We start from the raw sequence: 25,819 nt of genomic DNA, 5'->3' as shown, positions 1-25,819 counted from the left end.
TGCAACGAGTTTCTAGCCTGAGGGAGGGTGTTTTCTGGCTCTCCACACCACTGCGAATCACTGCGAACTTTTTATGATGTCATCGGGTAAAACTTTTTAACTTTATATTATTTTCTACAAAGCATAGAAATGCGCCGTTTTCACATATGTAGACAGTGACACTGGTATTGTACTGGAGATAATGAAAATGATGTTGAAAAGCGGTGGAATTGCCCTTTAACACATTTATTTTATCACCCTACAACACAGGCACCAGCAACACCTGCTGAAAAGTCTATTCTAGATTCTCCATCACCAGAGTTTATTTTGAAGAGTAAAACACAAAGAGGCAGACAATACGAAGCCTCTCTCTGTCTCTTGTCTCCTCTGAGCCCTAAGCCATCGCCAGGTGATGCAAACAAATTACCCAGCAGTCTGTGCATTGTTTGTGAACAGGTGCCTCATTTTCCTCCACCTGCCCTCCCATGAGAGAAGCCTTCCACATCCCAGTGTCACAGAGAAGAAAACAGGCCTTGATATTCACACAGGTTCCAGCTCAATAGCATTCAAGCTCAGGAGTCACTGAACATAAAAAATGTATGTTACTGATCTTTATTGCCAACAGTAAATGCCTAAAATAGCTCAGTTGATTTTACAGTGATGAAACGAGGAAAGTATTGGCAGATCATTTCAGTAAATGATTAATACTTACATTTTCCATTTGCAACCTGCAATCTATCCTATGCTCATTTAAAGAAGGCTTTGAATCTTGCTGACAGCGCAATCGAGAGAGAAAATCTTGTATCTCTAACTTCCAATTAACTGAAATTGTTTAATTAAAAATGTTCACATGCTAGAGCAGAGCACTCACTTAGAAAGAGGAATATCTGGGGATGCTGTTTACCTTGGAGCTGAGAGTAATTAGGAATAAATCCTTACCATAAAGCTGAATAATTTTTTATTTATTTTTATGTATAGTTTAGTTTGATAATTGTGTTTTATAGGGGATAGTTCACTCCCAAATGACATTTGGCAGCTACCTATATTAGTATAGCTGGATTTATGTAAGAATACAGACAGAGTTCAAATTTGGGACACTACAAAGCTATATCTATGCTGTGCTATGCCATTATGTCTAAGGACTGATGTGCCATACTGCAGTACAAAAGAGAGGACATTAGGGTGAATGAGGGTGTGTTCGCGTACGTACGTACGTATGTATGTATGTATGCATGTATGTATGTATGTGTGTATGTATGTATGTATGTATGTATGTACGTACGTACGTACGTACGTATGTATGTATGTATGTATGTATGTATGTATGTATGTATGTATGTATGTATGTATGTATGTATGTATGTATGTATGTATGTATGTATGTATGCATGTATGCATGTATGTATGTGGACGAGACAGACAGGAAGAGACAAAGCACATTATAAGAAAAAAGAAAAGCCACCAAATTAGAAAGACCAGCATGGTTGGCCTGAAATTGATTTTGTGGGAATCATTAGCCTTTCAAATGTCCTCTTCTACGCACTCAAACCCGACGCAAGCTCCGGTAAAGTCTCTTAAAAAACCTAATAAATTATCTCTGGATGAGCAGGGAGGGTACAGGAACTGCTTTCAGAAACAGCAGCCTTCTGTTGGGTTACGGGATAAGTGCACTCTGAAATCACATCCATTATGTTGTGAATGATGTATTTGAAGGGGGCGGCCGGGGAGGGGACCCCAGGGGAGGGGTGGTTAAGGGACGTCTCTCCAGATAAGGGAGGGCCAGATCATGGGAGGTGTAGGGGGTGGGTACCAAAGACCCTCCCCTTATTGATTAAGGGGACCTTAAGATTCATATGTTTTGCTGCAGGCCTTATAATAAGATACTGTTGCTAAGTGTCTAAAAACTCTGCCACTATACGCTGCATAAGCCATCTATATTAGTCTTTGTGGTTAAGCCCTGGCTGTTGTGAGAGTGTGCTTGCAGGCTAGGTCTGAGTCAGACCGAAAATAGATAAAGAGATGTAACCACTGTCTGGTTTTGATATTTTGATCTTGTGAGACAGTGGACAATTCTAATAAATTCAGAGAAACTACTGTACTAGGTTGTCTTATAAGGTAACCTCAGTTTATTGATACACACATACATTGACGTAGGTGATCATACCACTAGGGAGTGATCACATGTATAAAATCAGCTGTGCCCTTAGGTGGGGTGCAGAACTTACTCGGAAACATGCGTGCTATGTTCCTGTTGTCAACTTCTGTCTGCAATTGTCTGAATGCTAATTTCACCAATGAGCCAATGATTGACAAGGAACAAGGAACAAACCCCAACAGAGGCTCACAGTACTGACCCCAAAGATCCACCAACATCTCCCATTAACGGCGTGCCATTAATGCCACATCAGGCCATTAACAAAGCACAGCTACACTGCTTCCCCTGTGGTCCATTAACTCCTAATCTAATTCACTGCATCCAGATTTTTAGCAATGACTTCATTCTGCTGCTTCTGCAGAAACTGAGATTACCTCATAGTAGTCTATGGGTTACGTACTGTATATTACGGAAGCACTTAATGTAACTTTGAACTAGTCAGACTACAGAGTGAAAGAACAGTGTGGGAGGGCTAATTGAGCTTCTTGATTACCAAGTCAGAACCACGTTTTGGAGTCTCGACTTTGAATGAACTTGATGACAAATCAGACATTCTTACCTCAGTGTTATTTCTTTCCAGCTTATTCACTAAACATCTGCTCAACAGCTGTGTCGACATGTGACCTTTGAAGAACATGTTTCTTCTAATTGCTGCAGAAATTAAATTGATTCCGCCATGTCTATGGAAAAGACAAAGCGGTGAATTGGGAGCAGAAACAGTGTGAGGGTCTTTCTATTCTTTACAAAGACATTAGCCTCCTCACAGGTAAATCATTACATAGCCCACTGGTCCATTCTGACAGGCTTGGTATGACTGCGCTCTGACAAAAGTGTTATTAAGGCAACTTCAAAATGGTCTTGGCACCCGAAGACAACATTCTTGACATCAAAGTGTTCCTACTCTCAACACACCTCTTCAACAGGTATTGCATCAGACAGCACGTTTTTTTTTTTTTGCATACGGCCAGCCATAAAATTCTTATCCTATCCTTCCCTGCCTGAGGCAAAGCTAGCACACAAGCAGCAGAGCATGAGCACAATTTCTAGGCCCAGTCCTCTCTCAGACTGGGTTCGTTTGACATTCAATTTACCATTCAGTTCAATTTCATTAGTAGCCCTGGGGGTTTCTAACAATGTCCCTGTAACAAACCACTTCACAAGCAAGCCTGGACACCCAACACCCTTGTGGCAAGCCTATTATATCAACAATGACAAGGAAAGGCACTTTGGAGTAGTCAGATTAAAACAGAGAAGAACCAAAGCTATAGGCTGCTCTTAACCCATTGCCTTTCGTGTAAGAATGACTGGTGTTTAACCTGCATTCAAACATCTAGTACGTTTCAGTTACAGGCACTCCTCCTAAAGCATCCCCTGCAGGGCTCATTACTTCCCCCTTCCTCTCTCTCTCTCTCTCTCTCTCTCTCTCTCTCTCTCGCTCTCTCCCCCAGTACCTGGTGCTTTGAACATTTGCATTCCATGGGTGCTGGAGGGGCCCCTTGTATTTATGCTATCTACATATGGTAGCAGGCTGTTCCGGTAGATACCGATCACACTTGGTGCCACAAAATACCTATGTTGAGCGTAAACTAAACCTTTTCTATAGCCTCGATCATGCTAGCAGCCCCACTCCTGCCCTGGCTGTGTGGATGGGGGTGTGTGTGGAGGGAGTTAGGTGATACGACCCCAAGGCTGATCACTTATATTTATGTGTAAACAAAACACCATCCAGCTATTGATCTGAAAGTGCTTCATTAGATGGTGTAAGAAGCAGGAGCTGACATTTCCCCGATGCAAAATGAATGATTAATGGGTGTATACACTCAACCGAACCTACAGTTTCATTGTTTGTTTGTACTTTGCGCTATCAATAATGTATGTCTTATTATGTTGTAAAAAAGCTAATACAAATATGTCCATTTGTTCAACTAACTGCCGGCAATGGCTTTCATCTTGTGTAATTGCCATAGCGGTGCTTGATGCTTCCTCATGATCCCAGTAAGTAGTGCACTGTGTTGTGGAACATCTAATGACAGAACTGACCTTTCAACCCTTCACTGTGAAACAGACCAGGCCTGTCTTCCATTCCAATAAGGTCCGCAGCCTGGTTGGTATTAAGAGGGCATTAGCTGTGAATTCGGAGAGTTTGTGTTCTGCTTGACATTCTAAACACTGGGGGTTTGAGGTCACTCAGAAGGCAACACAGATAACATGAATGAACACACAGAATGCAGATAATACACACAGATGATTAAATACCTGCATGGGCATCCTGTCTGTGTATTTTAAAATGTTATGCCCACCAACCAACGTCACATGTTTTGGAGAACTACTGTGACAGGTTGAAAATGTGTCCAAAGTCTAAGGCTATGTCAGAGACTCCAGCCACCCAAGTCATAGGCTGTTCTCTCTGTTACTGCACTGCAAGTAGTACCAGAGTGCCAAGTCTGGGTGTCACGAATATCACCGAAGGTGGCTCCCCTTCCCGTCCGGGTGGCGCTCGGCGGTCGTCGTCACCGGTCTACTAGTTGCCACCAATCCCTTTTTCCCTTTTCGTTTGGTTTTGTCTAATTGTTTTCACCTGTTCCTTGTTGGGGTTGTTGGGTTGGTGTTATTTAACTTTGATTAGCCCGCTTGTGTTTGTGCGGGCTTGTTTCTGTTAATTAAGAGGTGTTCTTTATTATTGTGGGTTTTCCACTGTCCGGTTAGATACCAGTGTGTACTTAGGTGGAGTGTATTACGCCTGTGTTCGGCGTCACCTCTTGTACGTTTTCGGTTGGACATGTTTTTTACCGTATCCTCTGCTCCCTGCACCTGACTCCACACAAATTCCCTCATTGAGCGTTACAATGGGACCCAAAATCTCCTGAACAGTTTCTACCCCAAAGCCATAAGACTGCTGAACAGTTCATCCAATGGCTACCTACACACACACACACACACACACACACACACACACACACACACACACACACACACACACACACACACACACACACACACACACACACACACACACACACACACACACACACACACACACTTTCAGACTCTTCACATACACTGCTGCTACATTGTTTATTATATATCCTTGATATATATATAAACTACTTCGTACCCCTGCACATTGACTTGGTACTCCTTGTATATAGTCTCTATATAGTTACGATTTCCTTTTTTATTTAGCAAATATTTCTCTTACTTTTTAACTCTGCATTGTTGGAAAAGGCCTCGAAAGTAAGCATTTCACTGTAAAGTCTACACCTGTTGTATTCGGTGCATGTGACCAATAATATTTGATTTGACTTATGAGGGGGATATCACACTCCTAGTTACTGTTGCTATCAATTCCAAAAGGAAGATGTGTTGTCTCGAGTGTCTTCCTTGCAGAAATAATATTGTTTACTCTGCTTTAGTAAATGTATAACAAGGGAAGTAGGTCACACTTTATTTGTATAACGCAGATTTTGCATCTTTAGATGCTCTACAGATAGTTTGTTGATATTATGACTCTCTGTTGATAAGCATCTGCTTGCTAAGATTACAGTTAGGGTAAGGTTTAGAATAAGGGTTAGGGTAAGGGTTAAGGTTAGGGCTAGGGTTCAGTTTATAGTTAGGATAAGGGTAAAGGTTAGGGTTAGAGCTAGGGTTAGTAGATAGTTAGTAAAAATGTTACTGATATTCTGTGGACAGTCGGTAGAGCATCTACAGATGCACTATCTAAATAAAGTGGACCGGGAAGTAACATTCAACATGCAGAACAAAACAGAGAAAGCTTTTGTGTGGGACTTGGCACACTCTTTGGCACCCCCCATTCTAGGGTTCTGGGCTAGGCTGCCAAAGGTTCTGCCTGTTGACCCTGAGGTCAATGTTGAGCCATGGATCTAGAATAGAGTGCAGTGATCTCCCCCTTCACTCCCTCAGAGAGATTAACACAGAGATTAAGGAGAAAGGGAGAGAGGGAACGCTGTGCTGGTCCAATAACAGACTGAGCACACAGTCCAGTGACTAACATGGATGCCTCCAGGACAGCATGAGTTGAAAACCCAATGCCCTACTGAACTCAACTATTACTACAACTATTACTACACTGTTATCACTGTCTCCACGCCTGGCCTCGCTGGCAAAGAGCGACACTTACAATTATACAACTTTTTTTTTTAATTAAAAAGTATTTTTCAAACTGGTTGAGCAGGATGCAGCCTGTAAAACTCGGGAGGCAGTAGGTTTTAATACCTGTCGTTTTCTAACCACCACACTGCAGTGCTTGAGCGCTCTCCCAACATAATCATAATATGCAGATGTAGTTTTCAATTTAAGTAGGCTTTCAGTCAATTAAAGTGTGCAATGCAAAGCTGTTCCCCAACAGACAACTGTACAGAAAAGATAATGAATTTACTATCAACCTTCATAAGATGTGATTAAATCCTCAAGAGGCTGTATTCCACTAAGTATGTAATAAGCATTTCTGTGCAGGGATTTTGGCGGGATTACAGTAAGCATAAAATGGTAAGTGTACTACATACAGTGAATATGCAAATGTGGCCGTGTGAAAAATTATAATATAAGTATGCTTTTGACCCATTATTATAAAACGTGGCATTGTCACAAAAATCCATGTGAGAAATTGCATACATTCAAATGTCATTCAAGCACTTCGAGAAAATTGCATACTTCAGCCACACTTCCCCTCACAATTACAAGACAAAATTGCTTATTTAAGTTCACTGCCCACTGCTGACAAATGTTCCCTTTTTTAAAGGCTTGAAAACACAGGGAGTATTATAAAACTAAAATGAATACATTTTATACACAGAGTGGGGTAGAGAACATGACTTGTTTAAAAAGGTAATGTTCTGGTAAGATTATTATGTTCTTCAGAAACAAAGGAGAGAAGTTGAACACTTGTATTTACTTTTCAAATCAATCAATTGTTAGAACTGTCACCTCACATCGAGTATTAGGTGTCCCTCGTTTATGAGAATTCATTCTCAGGTGTAACATATTTTCATTAGTTTTACTACAAATGACTCAATGGCCATTACATTTTCTCCTTCCATCATCACACGAGAGCAGCCATATATCAACATAAGTGCTTTAAACCATTTAGCCTGGCGCCATGCGCCTTTCACTAGTATCCCCTCCTGTCTGTCTGTACAGAACATATTCCAACATTGGTGCTTTTGAACAGGAGGTTTGCCAATTTTCCTGATAATGAGCTGATTTGCCTTCACTATCACCAGCAGCAGAAAGACACGATAACTTCACAGGAGCCTGTCGATAAGCAACATTTCAGCTGTATGACTCATATCATTCCAACAGAATGAATCCACGCAGGAAACATCTCCTGATTAAAGAGTCCGTTGGCTTGGAGAGCTCTTGGGCTGGATCCTCACACTTTGAATAGTCAAATGAAAAACCTGCCCTAGAACATTCCGTACGTACAGAACAACAGCCTCTCAACAGTCCACACGGACAAAAGAACAAGCAACAGCAACATTCTGTGTGGGGATCACAATATGAGACAACACTCTATGAAGCATGGACATCAATAAAGAATGTATATGAGAACCCGGAAAAGTACTGTCTGGTGCCAAAGGGTGACAAAGCGATCCAATTACTGGTGAGGCCATCTGGAGACATTACTGTCTGGGTAAATGTGCATGTAATGGCAGACAGGGGTAGTGATGCTCTCCACTGTGATGCATTCCCTGTGTCAGATCTGCTTATAGGCAAACACACAATGGCAAGGTCTGGAGCATGGGACAGGTAATCCAGAAAATTCCTCAGAGAGAGAGGGGGAATGCCATACCCAGTCATACATACAACACATAAACTAATATGACTAGCCAATTGTTATGCATTTTCCATTGTGAGAATCTCTTATTGCATAACCCGGAGGATTTAAATGAAATCACTATCATTACATTAGGAAAAGAGAAATCCTCTCCTCGTTGTATCTACTGCAGGTGAGAATGTAAACACATTCATAATGGGTTATGGCACCTCCATTACTCAAAATGAAACACCTGGAAGTTTATTTTACAACTGCTTCGCTCTCATATACTGGGCTGGCACTTCGAATAATGCACCATTTATTTGACACGGAACTATGCAGCTGAATTTGTTTGTGATTCCTTTAGAAAACATAATTCCTTCTCTCTAACATGAAAGGTGTTTCTAAAGCAAAAGACTCATCATTGTTGTAACGGCAGCCTTCCTCCTCTTCGTCTGAAGAGGAGGTGTAGCAGGGATCGGACCAAGACGCAGCGTAGTAGGTGTCCAAGTTTTAATAATAAACGACTGAACATGAACACAATACAAAATAACAAACGTGGCAAAACCGAAACAGTCCTATCTGGTGCAGAGAACACAAAGACAGAAGACAACCACCCACAAACCCCAACACAAAACAAGCCACCTAAATATGGTTCCCAATCAGAGACAATGACTAACACCTGCCTCTGATTGAGAACCATATCAGGCCATACATAGAAATAGACAAACTAGACACACAACATAGAATGCCCACCCAGCTCACGTCCTGACCAACACTAAAACAAAGAAAACACAAAAGAACTATGGTCAGAACGTGACAATTGTAGAACAGATTCTAGTGTTTCATTGCAAATTCCTGTGATGCGTCTTAAGCTGTCTCACTGCTTAACACAGCGTTTCCCAAACTCAGTCCTGGGGGCCCCAAAGAGTGCACATTTGGTTTTTGCCCTAACACTACAAAGCTAATTCAAATTATCAAAGCTTTTCAAATCAAATCAAATGTTATTTGTCACATTCACCAAATACAACAGGTGTAGACCTTACTGTGAAATGCTTACTTACAAACCCTTAACCAAGAATGCAGTTCAAGAAATAGAGTTAAGAAAATATTTAATAAATAAACGAAAGTAATTTTTTAAATAAAAAGTAACACAATAAAATAACAATAACGAGGCTATATACAGGGGATACTGGTACCAAGTCAATGTGCGGGGGTACGGGTTAGTCGAGGTAATTTGTACATGTAGGTAGGGGTGAAGTGACAATGCATAGATAAGCTTGATGATTAGTTTGATAATTAGTTGATTATTTGAACCAGCTATGTAGAGCTATGGCAAAAACCAAAACGTACATCCCTTGGAGTCCCAAGGACCGAGTTTGGGAAACCCTGGTTTAACAGCTCCGATGGGAGTTAAAGTACTTTTCAGAATTCTCTGCAGGAACATGGGGCTACTTGACCTCTCAAGATGGGTCCCATTAGACAATTAGGTTCTCCATCTAAATGGTGCACAATAGGCTTTTCGCCTACCCACTAACGTCTGACAATGGAAGGGTTAGACTACAGCTACTGCACAGTAACAACTAGCTAATGAAACACCTCACAGTTTTACATGGCATTCATTATCAACGGCATCCACACAGTGACTAGAGCATCATTTTACTTAATTGAAAGTGAAGTGGTTCAACATCTAAGATAATAGAGCTGGTGTGAAGAATTCTGAGTACTTAGATTTAATTTAAAAAATACACTGTACTGTACATACCTTCTATATAAACAGTAAATTGCAGTGGTCGTTCACAAGGCAGTTTTATGAGTATCACGGCCTTAAGGCCAGAATCAACCAGTGACTGACCAGTAAATATGTCTAGTTCTCAACCTCACCAGACACCTTTCAACGTACTTTTATCATATGGTAAAAAGAATAATTCAGATTTATGTTTAGAATATATAAAAGATGAACTAAAATGTATTGTTACAAATGATCACAAAAGCCTTGGTTCTGGATTTTTCATGTATGCATCAGGTGAAGGAACTCCATACATCCGAGGCTAATACAAGGCTTTGAATTCCAGGCAGCGAGAGCGCCACAGCCAGATAAGTATCAGCATAAAAACCACTCTCTTACAAAGTCCTTTACCACCTGGGATTTACAGCCAGGAATCCAACGCATGAGAGGAAGCATGCATTTGAAACTTCCTGAGCAACATGTTTAGGACCTTGAAGAATACTTTAAAGCAACTAAGAAAGAGTACCCTGTACTCTTGACATGTGAGTGGGCTGAAGAAAAAGGGTTGAATATGATATTCTGTATTTTTACGAGTTTATATACCCTGGCATGCAAAAATGACAGGCGTTTTAATCTCCAGAAAGCAGAGATATGCAGTGACTGAGTGTCTGTCCCTGTTGAAAGTGAGGCGCTCTCTGGGTTTGAATGAGAACTCCTGCAAGTTCATCTGAAGCAGCATGTAATCATAGATAGCTCCAGGCTCCGTAGTGTGCCGCCTTCTCAGAAGGATAGATGAGGGACATCAACAGTGCACAAAGAACTAGCTTTTATAAAGGCTAGAATGGGGGCCCACTGAGGTCAAATGCAGACACAAAACACTTATGTTTGGATCCCTGGGGCAGGATACTTCATGGAGCTACACTAAATATGACATTGTGTTTTCATGGCTGAAAATTGCAAAATAAAGTTTGAATGAATAGAGACCAGTCACTATTGATGGACTGTTTCTGACCAAAAAGCGATTTAAAAGTGAATGGGAAAGTGAAAATTGCATGACATTTTATTGCCCACTGCTTCTTATTTCTGCTTCATCTTTTGGACAATGACATTGTCATCTCAATAGACCGCTCTGAATTGCAGAGTCAAAAATAGGTGTGATACAATAGTACCACCTGCTTCAGCCCTGACTCCATGTAAATAGGTGGCAATATAATCACTTTATGGGTGTGTACATTTTGGCAGTTTCCCCACTGACCTTTAGTGGGTCTGGTTGAGTTCCTAGTGCTTGGGAGCTCTCTTATTGAGAGCTCTTAATAGGCTCTCAATAATGGGAAACACTATTTCGGCTTTTTCTCTTTTCAGATTCCATCAGGCAATGTGAGGAAAACAAGACAAGATACATTTTCTTCTATGAGTTCTGAGAACAAAGAGCTTGGGAACACCTCCCCTTCCTCTTCATGCAGCTAATGAACTATTCTAATTAAATCACACCTAGTAAAAAGCTTTCCAAGGAATATTTCAACTAAGATTGTTGTGTCATTCACTATGGGCCATGTCATTAGCTTTCATATGGACCAGACCTATTTTCCCCCAGTAGGCTTGGATTGCCTTGCGCATATGGGAGGTGGGAGAACAGGGGGAAGATACTCAATGCCCTCCCAGGAGGGTGCACTGTTCCATCTTCATGACAAAGAGAGGAGACGGCAGGAGAAGTCAGCATCAATACTGTCGGGGGGAGTCCGCAGGAAACCAGAGAAAGCAGGGGGGATAATGTGAATAACAAAACAGAGAAACAACCTCACTTTTTTGTCCCAAAACAGGGGTAGAGCCGTTTCCAGTGCGCTGTAGGCTTTCCCCAAAACCAAAGATACCCTCATGCATTTCAATGGGTGCATTTCGGCATAAGGGACCAGGGACCAGTCATCTCACTCCTGTTATTAAAGGCTTTCTCAAAAATGTAGTCACTCCCTTCATATAACAAATAAATATATTTTTTGTGTGTGAATAGCAGGAGTGCTATGATGAAGAAAGATTGCTGAGAGATAATGGGGAGTAGAATACATATACGGACTCGAAGGCTGGCATCTCCATTCAATGAAATACCAGGGTGTTCTGTGCCATTCTCCAACATTTTTACATTATAGCTTTCACGCAGGAATGTGTGACTGGAAACGTAATCTATATGTAAAACATGTCATATATCTTAAGCTGTCTAATAAAACCCAACCCAGGCCTTTATAACCTGTCTAACCAGTGACAATACAAGCAGAGTTGTGAGTGTTCTGGATAAGGGGAGGATTAAGGGGAAATCTCAATCATGAATGTTGAAACAGAACGTATCTCCCGCTCCTTTCTAAAACTGGGACGAGCTAATCATACTAGCTAGTGTAATTGAGACTCCCTTGGCTGTTTTACTGATACCCTCATGTGTAAAACTGTCACAGGCAGACAAAATGTTTTTTTCACCAGTGAGTCATTGTTTGAGACTGATTACACTGGCCACACAAGCCCTTTCATTTTCCTTAAGCAAAGCTGTGTGTCCAGTCACTGTGAATACTCTTTTATACATTGCGGAAATACACTGTTCTCTGTGTTGGCTTAAATGTTCTCATTGCTGCCTGACTATAGCTCTGTAGTGCTGAAACATTTTCTCACGACAGATAATGTCGGAGAATCCTGAGCTCTTAACAGAAAGTGCCGATACTTTTCTCTAAACTAAGTGAATACTGAGAATTTAACATTTCAGGGGAGAAATCAGAGATTGAACCAGAGTGAATGAATCTAGTATGCTAGATGTGTGCATATCATAGCCTATTCTCACTCATGTACACTCCTAGAAAAAAAGTGCTGTCTACAACCTAAAAGGGTTCTTCGGCTGTCCCCATAAGAGATCACTTTGAAGAAACCTTTTTAGCTCCAGGAAGAATCCTTTTAGGTTCAATATAGAACCCTTTCCACAGAACCAAAAAGGGTTCTCCTATGAGGACAGCCAAAGAACCCTTTTGGAACCCTTTTTCCTAAAAGTGTAGGGATGATTTATAGAGTTTTAATTCATGGAGCTGTATGCTCTCCCTCTCACCTGTGATATTAGCTGTAACGGGAAAGCTCCACTTCAAATAGCTAGGTAAATGTTGGCCAGTTCACCAGCAGTTATCGTAATGATATGTAGACATAAAGACACTGAATTTTGGTCCTACTAACGACTGGGAACACACAGAGAGCAGGGCCATTGCAACCACTACAGGTCCCTCAGTAGGATCCTGGACCCTCCACCTAGTCAACTGTCTCTGTACACATTGTCCTCCCAATTAAATAAAAACCACCTGCGGGCCAAATTTGGCCCATGGGCCGCCATTTGGGGAACCCTGACCTATTGGCTAGCTCACCCTCATCCACAGCATTTGGGTAAAAGGATAGGTTCCATTTTTCACTCACCCCTTTTCTCGAGAGGCCTCAAAGTGGATTAAAACTAAATTAGTCTCTGTGACCCTAATCTGGATTGAATTATAAAGAGGCAGAGCCACAATAGTGCAGTTGGTTTACTAGAATGAATATGTCCTCCCACTCCCAGATTGCCCAAAATATGATGCCCCTTATCGAAATATACAAGTTATTTTCTTTTTTCACCAGTTGTTTTCTAGCACTTCAATGATATAGTGGAAAGACTGAGAAAGCAAGAGACACCCTCAATGAATGAGACCATTTAACATTGCTCATTGCAATTTCCTATGACATACATAAAATGTCAGTTCAAACACAACACTGACTGTCCCACAGTGGCTTTGAAGGAAATTAAGAGCTGTTAGTGCGAGTTGAAAATTTGCAAAGCTGGATAAAGGTGGTATGCTTATTGGGTATGATGTGTGATTGAGGCCATTTCCAGTAATTCATATCTAAATGAGGGGTAGGAAATGAATTCAGAAAAGGAGAGAAAGACACACATAGGAATAAATATATAGTCTTGTATACCAAACTGTTGATACTGTCTCATTAAAAACATCCATATTTGCAGTATTATGATGTAGGATGGTGACATTTTCTGCAAAGATACTACAGGAATGATTTACAGATTGAAGACCTGTAAATGCAAGTGTAGAGCACACAAAATGATGATGTCATCCTGAGTGACACCCACTCTCCTCAGAGCTAAGTGTGGCATTTTCAGCATAGCAGTGGCACTTTATTTATATTCTAATCTATATTTATCTATATTCTATCACCTCCCTGTAACACCGTCATGAAACTTGTCATCAGCATTAAAAAAAATTTTTTTTTACCTTTATTTAACTGTAGAACATCAAGTTAATAACGATATTACAATTGCATTATCTGATATCACTGTCTTGCCCCACATACACTCTCCTTTGTAAATAGGATCTGGATCATAAACATCTACGATTAAGGATGAAGAGTTTCATGTTATTGTGCTTTCCATCCATGAAACGACATTTTGCATGAAGGGCCACGTTGTATAAGGAGTCAACGGGAGATAGAACAACCACAAACATCTAGACAAACCCGCCTCTAAACAAGACGTGACGTGCACAGTCACACAAATTAACATGCGCAAATCCCAAGTGCAAACTGAGAACACAAATCGCTCCAGTCTTTCTCTACACCAATCAACTGAACATTTATCTATCATGTCAGGACAAAAACTGGTTACGGAGAGTGAGAAAGTGGATGAACATATTTCAATGAGGTTTCACTCAGACAATGAAACCTTGTGGTCCCCATGCGAACAGGGGCCAGATTAGTCCATTAGCAAATGAAGAGCCCTACTTGCTTGACGAGTAATACCAGGTGTGATACTGAGTGTTGTCTATTCCAGGGAGGGTAGGATGAGGGTGGGGGAGGGGTGGAGGAAAGCAGGGAACAAAAAAACAAATGGATCTACGCAGACTATTTGTTCTAAAAGTCTTTCAGGGCCCTGTTTTTCCAGCACTATCTGGTCTAGGCCGAGGGTCACAGCTCTCAGTGTTTGAGCCAGAGGAACTGCATTTAACAACCTCCGCTTCCCTCTAAAACAACGGAATCAGAATCACCTTTATTCACCAAGTACATTTACACATACTCAGAATGTGACTTGGTGATATGGTGCTGCTAGTGATAGACAACATTTAGAGCCAGAATACCGACAGTGGAGTTTAAACAAAGTTTACATATGGTACATTATATACAACTAGATAGATTGAGGATAAACATATAAGAGAATGTGCAGTCGGTAAACAAATATATGATGGGTATACAGTTGATATACAGTGGATGTACAGTATCAGTATGAATATATCTAAATGCAGAGAGATGAACAGAGTGCAATGCAGTATAGTGCAGTTATTTTGTGTACAGTTCAGAGATGGCTTGATCCCGTGTGCAGCATAGAGTGCATAGTCCTTTCGTTTCTATGGGCCCAATGGCCGGTTGGTGAGGGCCACAGCCCGGGGAAAGAAACTGTTCAGGTTGCGGGAGGTTTTGAGCATGATTGGCCTGAACCGCTTGCCAGAGGAGAATTTTTGGAATAAAAGATCAACAGTGTATCTAATTACTGACTGATGGTGTCTATTCTGAAAACTACCTTCACAAACTGAGCACTTAGTTTAAAACCTCCAATTCAACATTTACAAGGTGGCATGAGTGATAGATGAAATATGTGGTGTTTAGACTAAGGGATTTTGTGATTTGATGAAGATGAATAACTAGATGGTTGCCTAGTGCTTCTTAAAATGACACTGCATATGAAGTTGTAATGAGTAACCAGCACATTGAAAAGTCACCATCAATCCTCCATAGAACAAGCAAACAGACACATGGTTTCACCATTTATGGAGGACTGACGGCCAAACTGCCAGCATCATGTTTACTCATCAAATGTTGGTGTGGAGGGCTATAAACCTAAATTACAGCCCCACCCTAAAGGCCTTCAAATTCCACTGTTTTAAAAACTGCTGCAATTGGCAACAGAACTACAACACACAGTCCAACTAGAAAAACTGTTAACACGTGACATGCTATTATTATAGGGGAGGCTCTTTTTTCCAACCAGTTCAAGTACAAACGCCTGAGAGCGGGTGACAGTGACAAGGGAGGCACACTGTAATTTACAATGACAGGCATGTCAAGTGACAGTGTCAGACAGAGGAGGACCTAAGTCAGATCACCCACCTCCCTTCCCAATCTGGTCTCAGAGCATTTCGTATTATTCTGTATGTAATTCCGAGACGAGCCATTTAGTATGATATGTTCTGTTTGGTATGGTTACATAAGACAGATGGTTGCTTAAGACAAAAACAAAGGGAGGTTGGTTGGTCGGGCATATAACGCAAACGTCTAGCAACCCAAAGGTTGTGGGTTCGAATCTCATCACGGACAACTTATTTTTTTTTATAGCTAATTAGCAACTTTTCAACTACTTACTACTTTTAAGCTACTTTGCAACTACTTAGCATGTTAATTAACCCTTCCCCTAACCTTTACCCTTTTAGCAAATTATTCCCCTAAACCTAACCCCTCAGCGCATGTGACAAATAACATTTGATTTGATTTTGACTCCTAATCTTAAACCTAACCCCTAGCCTAGCTAACGCCACCTAGCTAGAATTCGTAACAAATCATCCATTTTGCAAATTCGTAACATATTGAAAGTTTGCAAATTCGTAACATATAATAGTAATTGTAATTCGTAACATATATGAAATGGGTGATGGACATCCATAAATTAATACATACCATACGAAATGTAACATATCATACTAAATGGAGTGTCTCTGATTTACGTAAAAAATAATACGAAATGCTTTGAGAACAGATTTTTCCCTCTCCCAAAGGACTATTGAGAGCTCCACTGCAGTTTGGTTAAATGTTGAGTCTGAATGCTTAAACACATGGTGCATACTTGTTGGATTGGAAAAAAAGCTTTCTTTAACGACATTTACAGAATGTAAAAAAGCCTAACTTTAATCTGCAAGGTGTTCCTGCCTCGTGGGGAAACAAGTGTGCGCGTTTGAGTGCGTAATGTATATGTTTGGGAATGAACGTTTACCACACACGTTTATCACACAAATTATTGTGAAAAGTTGGTTTACTGTTGTAATTATTGAAATAAAATGAGAGGACATCGCTCCCAAATTGAGAGCGCATGACTATCACCTGGCGAAACATACTCAACACTCCCACGAAGTGTGGCCAGAGGTTGTACACACTTAATGCGCTATACAACTTGTAGTTACGCAGTAGTTATGCTATGAGCAATAATGGTAGAGTTGCAAAATAACGTTCTAACCATGACTATAACTAGCTATAACTCTGTATTCACAAACCTCAGTGTAAATCAAAATTGCTAATCGAATGACAAGTATTTTCACTTCAGATGTATCGTCTACAAACTCATCACCACCATGCAGTTCCCATGATGTGTTTGTTAAAAATTATGACAAAATGTATCAGTTTTCTTTTAAACAATGTAAGATATGATGCATGATAGGCTAAATACAGTACCTTGGTAGACAAGAGCGACGAGGAGGGCACACAGACAGCTGGAAAAATGCATCCTGGCGAAAGCCAGATATCCTTGCCCTGCTGTTCCTAAAGGTCGATAATATGTTTGTTATTATCGATCAGCTAACTTCTTTCCGTAAACTTCAGGGTTAAATATTCACTGTGTGCAGTTACTGCTGTATAACATGTGCTCTCTCACTTGCATTGGCAAACAAATGTGGGAGCGCATCGAGTGAGCGACGACGGGAAGCTCTGTAGGGTAGGATTTTACAGCAACTCCGCCCAGGATCTACCACAATCTTGTGGATCCCACTCCGCACTGCATTACACACACGCGCGTACACGCACACACACACACACAGACACACACACACACACACACACACACACAGACTAGCGGTTAGAGTGTTGGGCCAGTAACGAAAAAGTTGCTAGTTAGAATATCTGAGCCAACAATTTGAAAAATCTGTTGATGTGCCCTTGAGCAAGGCACTTAACCCTACTTGATCCAGGGTCGCTGTTGATAATGGCAGACCCTGTCCGTGACCCCACGCTCAGAGGGTCTCAGGGAGAGTGGGATATGCAAAAAACACATTTTGAAATTAATACGCATTTGTACATGTGTGAAGTAAGACAAGTATAAGCATACACAGTGGCCAAAATAATCCACTGGGCACAGATGTAATTTCAACGTCTAGTTTTGATTTACATTTGGTTGAGTTGTCAACTAATGTGAATTCAATGTGAAATAAAAAAATGTGTCACCATGTCATTGGATTTAGGTTAAAAAACAAGAATTTCCCCTATCAATAAGTTTTCCACGTTGATTCAACATCATTACAGTGAACGTTGATTCAGCCAGTTTCTGCCCAGTGGGAGGCTCAAGGTGGCTCTTCATAGTTTAAATTCATAACTGCAGCGCACTGTTATTTTACATTGCCTCTTTGCATTGCAAGAGATAGTTTGAATAAAATACCAGTGGAATTTGCAACCTTTGGATTGCTAGACTGTCGTGGATTACACCCACGCATCCTCTCCGACCAACCTCCCTACTTTTGTTTCTGTCTAAAGTAACTAGACCATAAGTAGATATCATACATCTTGGAGCTGCTCAGAAACAAGTATAGTATGTTTCGTATGGCTCTGAGGCCAGGCTGGATGTGAAAAGGGTGGGGTGTGGGCTAGCACTAAAGTCTCCACTGCAGCCAGTTTCTATTGTGACTCCTCATAGCTAAGGTGCTGTTTTATGTGCCACCCAAGTTTTTAATGCTAATGACTGAAATAAAATGCATGATGTGGGCGGCAGGTAGTCTAGAAGTTAAGAGCGTTGGGCCAGTAACCGAAAGGTTGCTGGTTGAAATCCCCGAGCCCGCTATGTGAAAAATCTGCCAATGTCTGCTCTATGTCACTCTGGATAAGAGTGTCTGCTAAATTACTCAAATGTAAAATGCATGATGTCTAGATTACATCGCTCCTCCCTTACTGAATCCTGATTTCAGTTGCTGATGGCAGAGAGAGACAGTAGGTGTTCAAACTAGCGCCTCACTAACATCCTGATTAGAGGCTCAGCATTGTGCAACGTCAGGTGTTAAACTTTAATCCTGTGTTGATTATAATGAGGACAGAGGTATCTTAAAGGTTGGAGAGGATGTGAGCAGTCAGTACTTGTGTTTGGGTAGGTAGTACTATACAGTCAATACTCCCACTAGACTCAGACTGTGCTGCTGCTGGCTTTACTTGTTTTCAAATCAAATTATATTTGTCACATGCGCCAAATACAACAGGTGTAGACCTTACTGTGAAACGCTTACTTACAAGCCCTTAACCAACAATGCAGTTCAAGAAATAGAGTTAAGAAAATATTTGCTAAATAAACTAAAGAAAAAAATCAAATAAAAATGAACACAAATTACTTAACAATAACGAGGCTATATACAGGAGGTACCGAGTCAATGTGCGGGGTTAGTCGAGGTAATATGTACAAGGCTGAGGTGTGCTGCTGCTGCAGTTAACTGAGATGGCAGTGGGTTTTAGATGGTTTCTGTGACTCAGAGTTTATTTCTGTGTCTGTTGAGCTTCATATCTACCTTGAAGCCTCTGCCAGTGACTCCATCAAAGCACCAATTTCATGAGGTTGTGCTCTGATCAGACGAGCAGAGCATAATTTCTAATGCTGCTAGACATTCAGAGGTGAGACTGAGAATCAGAAGTGAGTGAGATTATGGAGTTTGCATTTGACAAAACCAGACATTGTGAACTTAGCTCTCACTGTGCTGTTAACTGAGTGGTCAAGCTTGGGTAAAAAGCCGATTTGTGGGGGTGAAAATGTATCTAACCGGAGAAGGATTTCAAGTACAATGGTTTTGTAAGGATGTACTGTGTGCACTGGTTGTGAAAAACTAAATGCAATTTGATTAGGAGTGAACCACAAAGCAATATTCTGTGAGAGTGATATGCCTGACTGCACAGGAAGAAAAAGATAACTATTTATTTTTTTCCACACGGGTGAGAATGATTGGGTCAGAATGGTGACAAAGCCTTAGACTTCGTTCGGCATTCAATTACCAAACAAAAACAGGTTGGTATAATTGGCACTTGAGCTGGGATCTCAGGAGACCCATAAACCAGCTAGGGTAGGCAAGGCTAAAGCAAATAACCCCAAGACTGAACATCTGAAAGAAGTGATGGCCAACATATATAGTTGAGATAGTTGAACAAGAACATTAAAAACTTTATCTCTAAGAGTCTCTAACTCCACATACTATACAAGATTGCAAGATAATGCAGTTTTTTTTATTGTGTTACAGATTACAAATGACATATTATGCAAATCCTAGCAAATGTAGCTTTGTTAGTTCTAAAAGGTGCACACAAAATAGTACAATACTAAATCAATCAAATATATTTATAAAGCCCTTTTTACACCATCAATTGTCACAAAGTGCTCATACAAATACTCCACCTAAAACCACAAAGACCAAGCAATGCAGATGTAGAAGCACAGTGGCTAGGAAAATATATATTTTTGTTTAGGAGGGAAAGAATGATAATGAATACCCAGTAATTTAGTAGTAATATTTAGTATGCACTGGAAAGCATTTGCTATCCACAGAGCTAAATAATAAGGTTTCACAGGGAATAATGAATTACAGCATATCATGTCATATCTGAGCCACTGTACCGATGCTCACATCTTTTATTTGATGAAAGAGAATGTTCTCGCCTTGACATCTTTTGAGACATCTTGTGACATTGCCCTTGCTATCAGGGTGAATAAAAATAACCTTGCGTTTCTATGAATTCGTAGAATAAAACTAGTTATATCTAGGGGCAGTCAACATACCTCTTTCATGGGTTGAAATCATTACATTGCTGGGGAGTTTTTATTACTTATTTTGAGGGTCTTAAGTGACTGTAACATAATGATATATTGATTACCTAAGTGCATTTTATCATCTCATGCTCTGAATAGGCTATATAAGGCATTGAACAGGACAGCAGAGTGACATTTTAATGAAACATGGTGCATTAATTACACCATCATAGCCTTGATAGTAATCCTGCTTCTGTCTCTGTGTTCCGTTGTGGAGAAGCAGCATGTATGATATGACACAGGGCATGCTGTCCCCTGGCTGGGCCTTGGGGACATGATATTGCAGGTCCCATGAAGCAGGAGGCCTAGGTCACATCTCCTCCAGGGGCCAGTGGTGGAGTGATTAGTCTCCCAGTGAATAGGCTCTGTGACAAGGCCGTGGAACAGAGCGGACGGAGAACACAGTGACCCTGACATTCTCTCTGTGCTGTGTCCATGGGAGATGAGGATCCACTTAATGGCCGGCCCTGTGTCAGCCAGCAGCAGAGCCTCCAATCGATGATTGCTTCACTAGTTAATCTGATTGAGTGTGCGAGCGGCCAGTGGTCGATGGCAGGTTAGCTCTGCCTCTGCGAAGAGTCAGTGTCGGAATCGATGTTATTGTTCTCTGTAGAGTTAAACTTTTTTTCAGAACTCATCCTCCTCATAGTTCCAGATCTCTGTGTTTGATCCCCTTCAAGTCGTCCATCATTATATTAAGGTAATCAATAAAAATGGGTTATTGATGCTATCTATTAAAGCAACAAGGCAGGTTGCATCTTTATTGTAGTTAGGCCCGTCATATTGTTTCAATTGGGCTAATTATTCCCAGCCTCTATTACTCAGTCTGTGGCATTCACTGTGTAGTCTGCCATGCATGCTGCTGTGTTGTGCTGTGCTGTGTTGTGCTGTTTGTTTGGTACCTGTTATATCCCTAAATGTTACTCGCTGGTAGCTAGAGAGGTGGAGAAATTATTCATAAAGACATCGGCCTGTCTGCTAGGATTCAGGCAGCTGTCAGGCATCACTAATGTTTATGCTCACCCAAACCTGCAATTATTTGTTGGTTTGTCAGCTAATGATGCCTCTGGAATCAACCGTACTTATGTTTTCTCCGCCTGCAGGCTTACAATCAGAACGCAAACCCAGAAAAGAAACAAATGATAACTTTTGAAAATTGTGTGTTTAATGAGGTGAGATTTATAGACATAGCCGCGGGAAAGTAGGGGTTCTGAGGGTGCTGCAGCACCCACTGAGAAATCTGAATAAAACATGTTTTTTTCTTTACAAAAGTAGTGCACTGGGCCTTTACTAGTCCTGTATTAGCGTACCGATATAGCCGTCTGTAGCACGGGCAAAAAAATAAATCTGGTCCCCCCCTCCAGAGAAAAAATTGACAGCAGAACATCTTACCGGCTATGTTTATAGATACCTAATTACGCTTTTCTCCCAATGTGCAACATGTGCACAATGGTCCGAAGCGTTTCATTAATCCAACTGTTGTATAACATCACAAGCTAATGCAATGGATGCAGACAATGATACAGGTTAATTATGGATTGTGTTTAAATGTATATATACTGTATATTTTTTTTTTAAACAGGCAAACTGGAAAATCATTTAATGTTGAACTTTCCTCTCTTTGATGTGAGGCCAGATCAAATCCCACATTAATTTAGGAGTCTAGTACAATTTATAGTTATTGCACTGGAACACTACAGTATCTTGATTATTGGATTTTGATATGTAATTATAAACATTGTGTCTATCATGGGGATGGTTTGGGCTTGCTCACAGACCTGCAATAACCTATGCATCTGCCAAGCTGCCAAAGAGTATGGATCTCCAACTTTGCAATGTTGTCTTGCCTCGAACAAGTCTGGGACTGTGGACCCTTTTGCTGATTCATTTTACTCAGTCTCCAAAGACAGCAGACTTTCCAAAATGTAGTGAAAGATGTTAACAAACAATAATAGTTTACTATTTTAATACTACTTTACTTACTACACTTTAGGTATCAGGGTATTAATTACTTCATCATCAGTTTTATATGCTTATTATTCACTGTAGTGTAGCTTTATAACAATTGAAAGCATTGGAAAACCTTAGCCTGCTAATCCTCTGACCCAGCTGTGTTTGACTTTAGAGGTAAATATGTTGTAATAGTCCTCTTTCTGTTCCCCATCATTCGCTACAGATCCAAATTCAAACAAAGCAGAAATCTTTGTGAGAAAGAAAGCAGGTTGATATTCGGTTAGCCATTTAATCTTTAAAGCAAAAGCTGGAGATATATAGCAGAAAAGGCAAGATAAAACCTGATAGATTTGAGTGAAAATGACATGTCAAGAATATCAAAGAGATGACATAGAAATCCAACATTAAAGACACTATTTTTCAACCACAGACGAAGGAGCTAGATCTACGGATACCATTTTTGGGCTAGGGGTTGAAAGAGCTGTCATTACATCAAAAAGTATTTTCTCTGGAGTAGTTTTTGAACCAATTTGTTTTGGCCTGTACTTTCCCATATTTCCAGGCTTTAAATAAATTAAATGAACCCCTTTCAAATTCCAATGTACTGGATTCTGTAGAAAGGGAATCCATACATGCCATGTTAGGCAAGGGTAGCTAGCCTATATTCTTTTGCCTCAAATCAATATATACATTTTTTTTTATTGCTTTGGTGCAATTTTCACAAGTATGTGGTAACATTTTCACCGCTCTTAGTACAAAACTCAAAACAGATCATCAAAAAGGCAGATTTTTCAAAATTCTAAGCACATTTTCAATTGACTAAGCACAACACACAAAATCATACAGTCACTTCTTCACCAAACTTAATCAGTGTTTCATCTAGAAATATACAGTTGAAGTTGGAAGTTTACATACACTTAGTTTGGAGTCATTAAAACTCGTTTTTCAACCACTCCACAAATTTCTTGTTAACAAACTATAGTTTTGGCAAGTCGGTTAGGACATCTACTTTGTGCATGACACAAGTAAATTTTCCAACAATTGTTTACAGACAGATTATTTCACTTATAATTCACTGTATCACAATTCCAGTGGGTCAGAAGTTCACATACACTAAGTTGACTGTGCCTTTAAACAGCTTGGAAAATTCCAGAAAATTATGTCATGGCTTTAGAAGCTTCTGATAGGCTAATTGACATAATTTGAGTCAATTGGAGGTGTACCTGTGGATGTATTTCAAGGCCTACCTTCAAACTCAGTGCCTCTTTGCTTGACATCATGGGAAAATCTGTCACGTCCTGACCAGAGTTCTTATGTGTTGTGCTTGTTTTAGTGTTGGTCAGGACGTGAGCTGGGTGGGCATTCTATGTTGTGTGTCTAGTTTGTCTGTTTCTGTGTTCAGCCTAATATGGTTCTCAATCAGAGGCAGCTGTCAATCGTTGTCCCTGATTGAGAATCATATTTGGTGGCTTGTTTTGTGTTGGGGATTTGTGGGTGGTTGTTTCCTGTGTCAGTGTTTGTGCCACACGGGACTGTGACGGTTAGTACGTTTGTTGTTTTGTATTTTGTCTAGTTTTCTTGTTATTAAATCATGGAAACTTACCACGCTGTACATTGGTCCTCCGATCTTTCTCGCCTCTCCTCGTCCGATGAGGAGGACGAAATAGACTGCCGTTACAAAATCAAAAGAAATCAGCCAAGACCTCAAATTGTAGACCTTGTAGGAAAAAGGGGGAGGCTTGGAAGCTGAAGAACACCATCCCAACAGTGAAGCACAGGGCTTGCAGCATCATGGTGTGGGGGTGCTTTTCTGCTAAGGACAACAAAGTCAAGGTATTGGAGTGGCCATCACAAAGCCCTGACCTCAATCCTATAGAAAATTTGTGGGCAGAACTGAAAACGTGTGTGCGAGATAGGAGGCCTACAAACCTGACTCAATTTCACAAGCTCTGCCAGGAGGAATGGGCCAAAATTCACCCAACTTATTGTGGGAAGCTTGTGGAAGGCTACCTGAAACGTTTGACCCAAGTTAAACAATTTAAAGGCAATGCTACCAAATACTAATACCATTCTCTCTACTATTATTCTGACATTTCACATTCTTAAAATAAAGTGGTGATCCTAACTGACCTAAGACAGGGAATTATTACTAGGATTAAATGTCAGGAATTGTGAAACTGAGTTTAAATGTATTTGGCTAAACTTCCGACTTCAACTGTATGTTTATATTAAGTACTTGCCTTTCACAATGCAGAGCTCACTTAACTTTTGATATGATTCTCTTATCAATGGTTAAAATACATTTTACTATTACTTAATCCGACTGTTCTTAATTGGTCATCAATTAACCGTTTGGTAAACCTATAGATTTTAAACTGGCTTGTCTACTACAGATTTTGAGAACTAATGATGAAATAATAATAATTAATAATAATGAACGAATAATTAAAATGTATGTTTGTAAAGTATAAACATATAAAGTATGATATATATACTGCAATGTACTATTATAATGATGATTATTCTGATTTTACTTCAAAGTAAGTTTTCGAAAATCTGATATTGTCAAAATCAGAGATGTACTGTATGTAACAGCCTTATTCTAAAATGGATTAAATGAAAAATGTTCCTCATAAATCTACATACAATACCCCATAATGACAAAGTGAAAAAAGGTTTGACTTTTTTTTAAATTAAAAATAATAAACAGAAATACCTGATTTATATCCAGTACCTGTCAAAAGTTTGGACACATCTACTCATTCCAGGGTTTTTCTTTATTTGTACTATTTTCTACATTGTAGAATAATAGTGAAGACATCAAAACTATGAAATAACACATATGGAATCATGTAGTAACCAGAAATGTCTTAAACGACTCAAAATATATTTTATATTTGAGATTCTTCAAAGTAGCCACCCTTTGCCTTGACAGCTTTGCACACTCTTGGCATTCTCTCAACCAGCTTCATGAGGTAGTCATCTGAAATGTATTTCAATTAACACGTGTGCCTTAAGTTAATTTGTGGAATTTATTTCCTTAATGCATTTGAGCCAATCAGTTGTGTTGTGACAAGGTACAGTAAGGTTGGTATACAGACGATAGCCCTATTTGGTAAAAGACCAAGTCCATATTATGTAAAGAGCAGCTCAAATAAGCAAAGAGAAATGACAGTCCATCATTAATTTAAGATATGAAGGTCAGTCATTCCAGAAAATTTCAAGAATTTTGAACGTTTCTTCAAGTGCAGTCGCAAAAACCTTCAAGCGCTATGATGAAACTGGCTATCATGTGGACCCCCACAGGAATGGAAGACCCAGAGTTGCCTCTGCTGCAGAGGATAAGTTCATTAGAGTTAACTG

At 40.2% G+C, this 25,819-nt stretch overlaps 1 protein-coding gene across 2 annotated transcripts in view; it reads right to left on the bottom strand.

Moving 5' to 3' along the window:
* LOC120028687 (CD166 antigen homolog A-like) overlaps positions 1–17,370 on the bottom strand; it is a 68,329-nt gene extending 50,959 nt beyond the window's left edge. Inside the window, exon 1 of one of the 2 annotated variants that reach the window (XM_038973916.1) lies at positions 17,131–17,370. In XM_038973916.1, coding sequence (XP_038829844.1) covers positions 17,131–17,182 — 52 coding nt within the window. In that variant the 5' untranslated portion in view covers positions 17,183–17,370. The remainder of the gene's footprint in view (positions 1–17,130) is intronic. The other variant, XM_038973915.1, reaches the window with a different exon arrangement.
* Between the last annotated feature and the right edge of the window lie 8,449 nt (positions 17,371–25,819).

The sequence above is a fragment of the Salvelinus namaycush genome, chromosome 34 (assembly GCF_016432855.1).
Source record: "Salvelinus namaycush isolate Seneca chromosome 34, SaNama_1.0, whole genome shotgun sequence".
Classification (NCBI taxonomy): domain Eukaryota; kingdom Metazoa; phylum Chordata; class Actinopteri; order Salmoniformes; family Salmonidae; genus Salvelinus; species Salvelinus namaycush.
The sequence above is the reverse complement of the archived record's forward strand: the minus strand, read 5'-3'. Positions and strand labels throughout refer to the sequence as shown.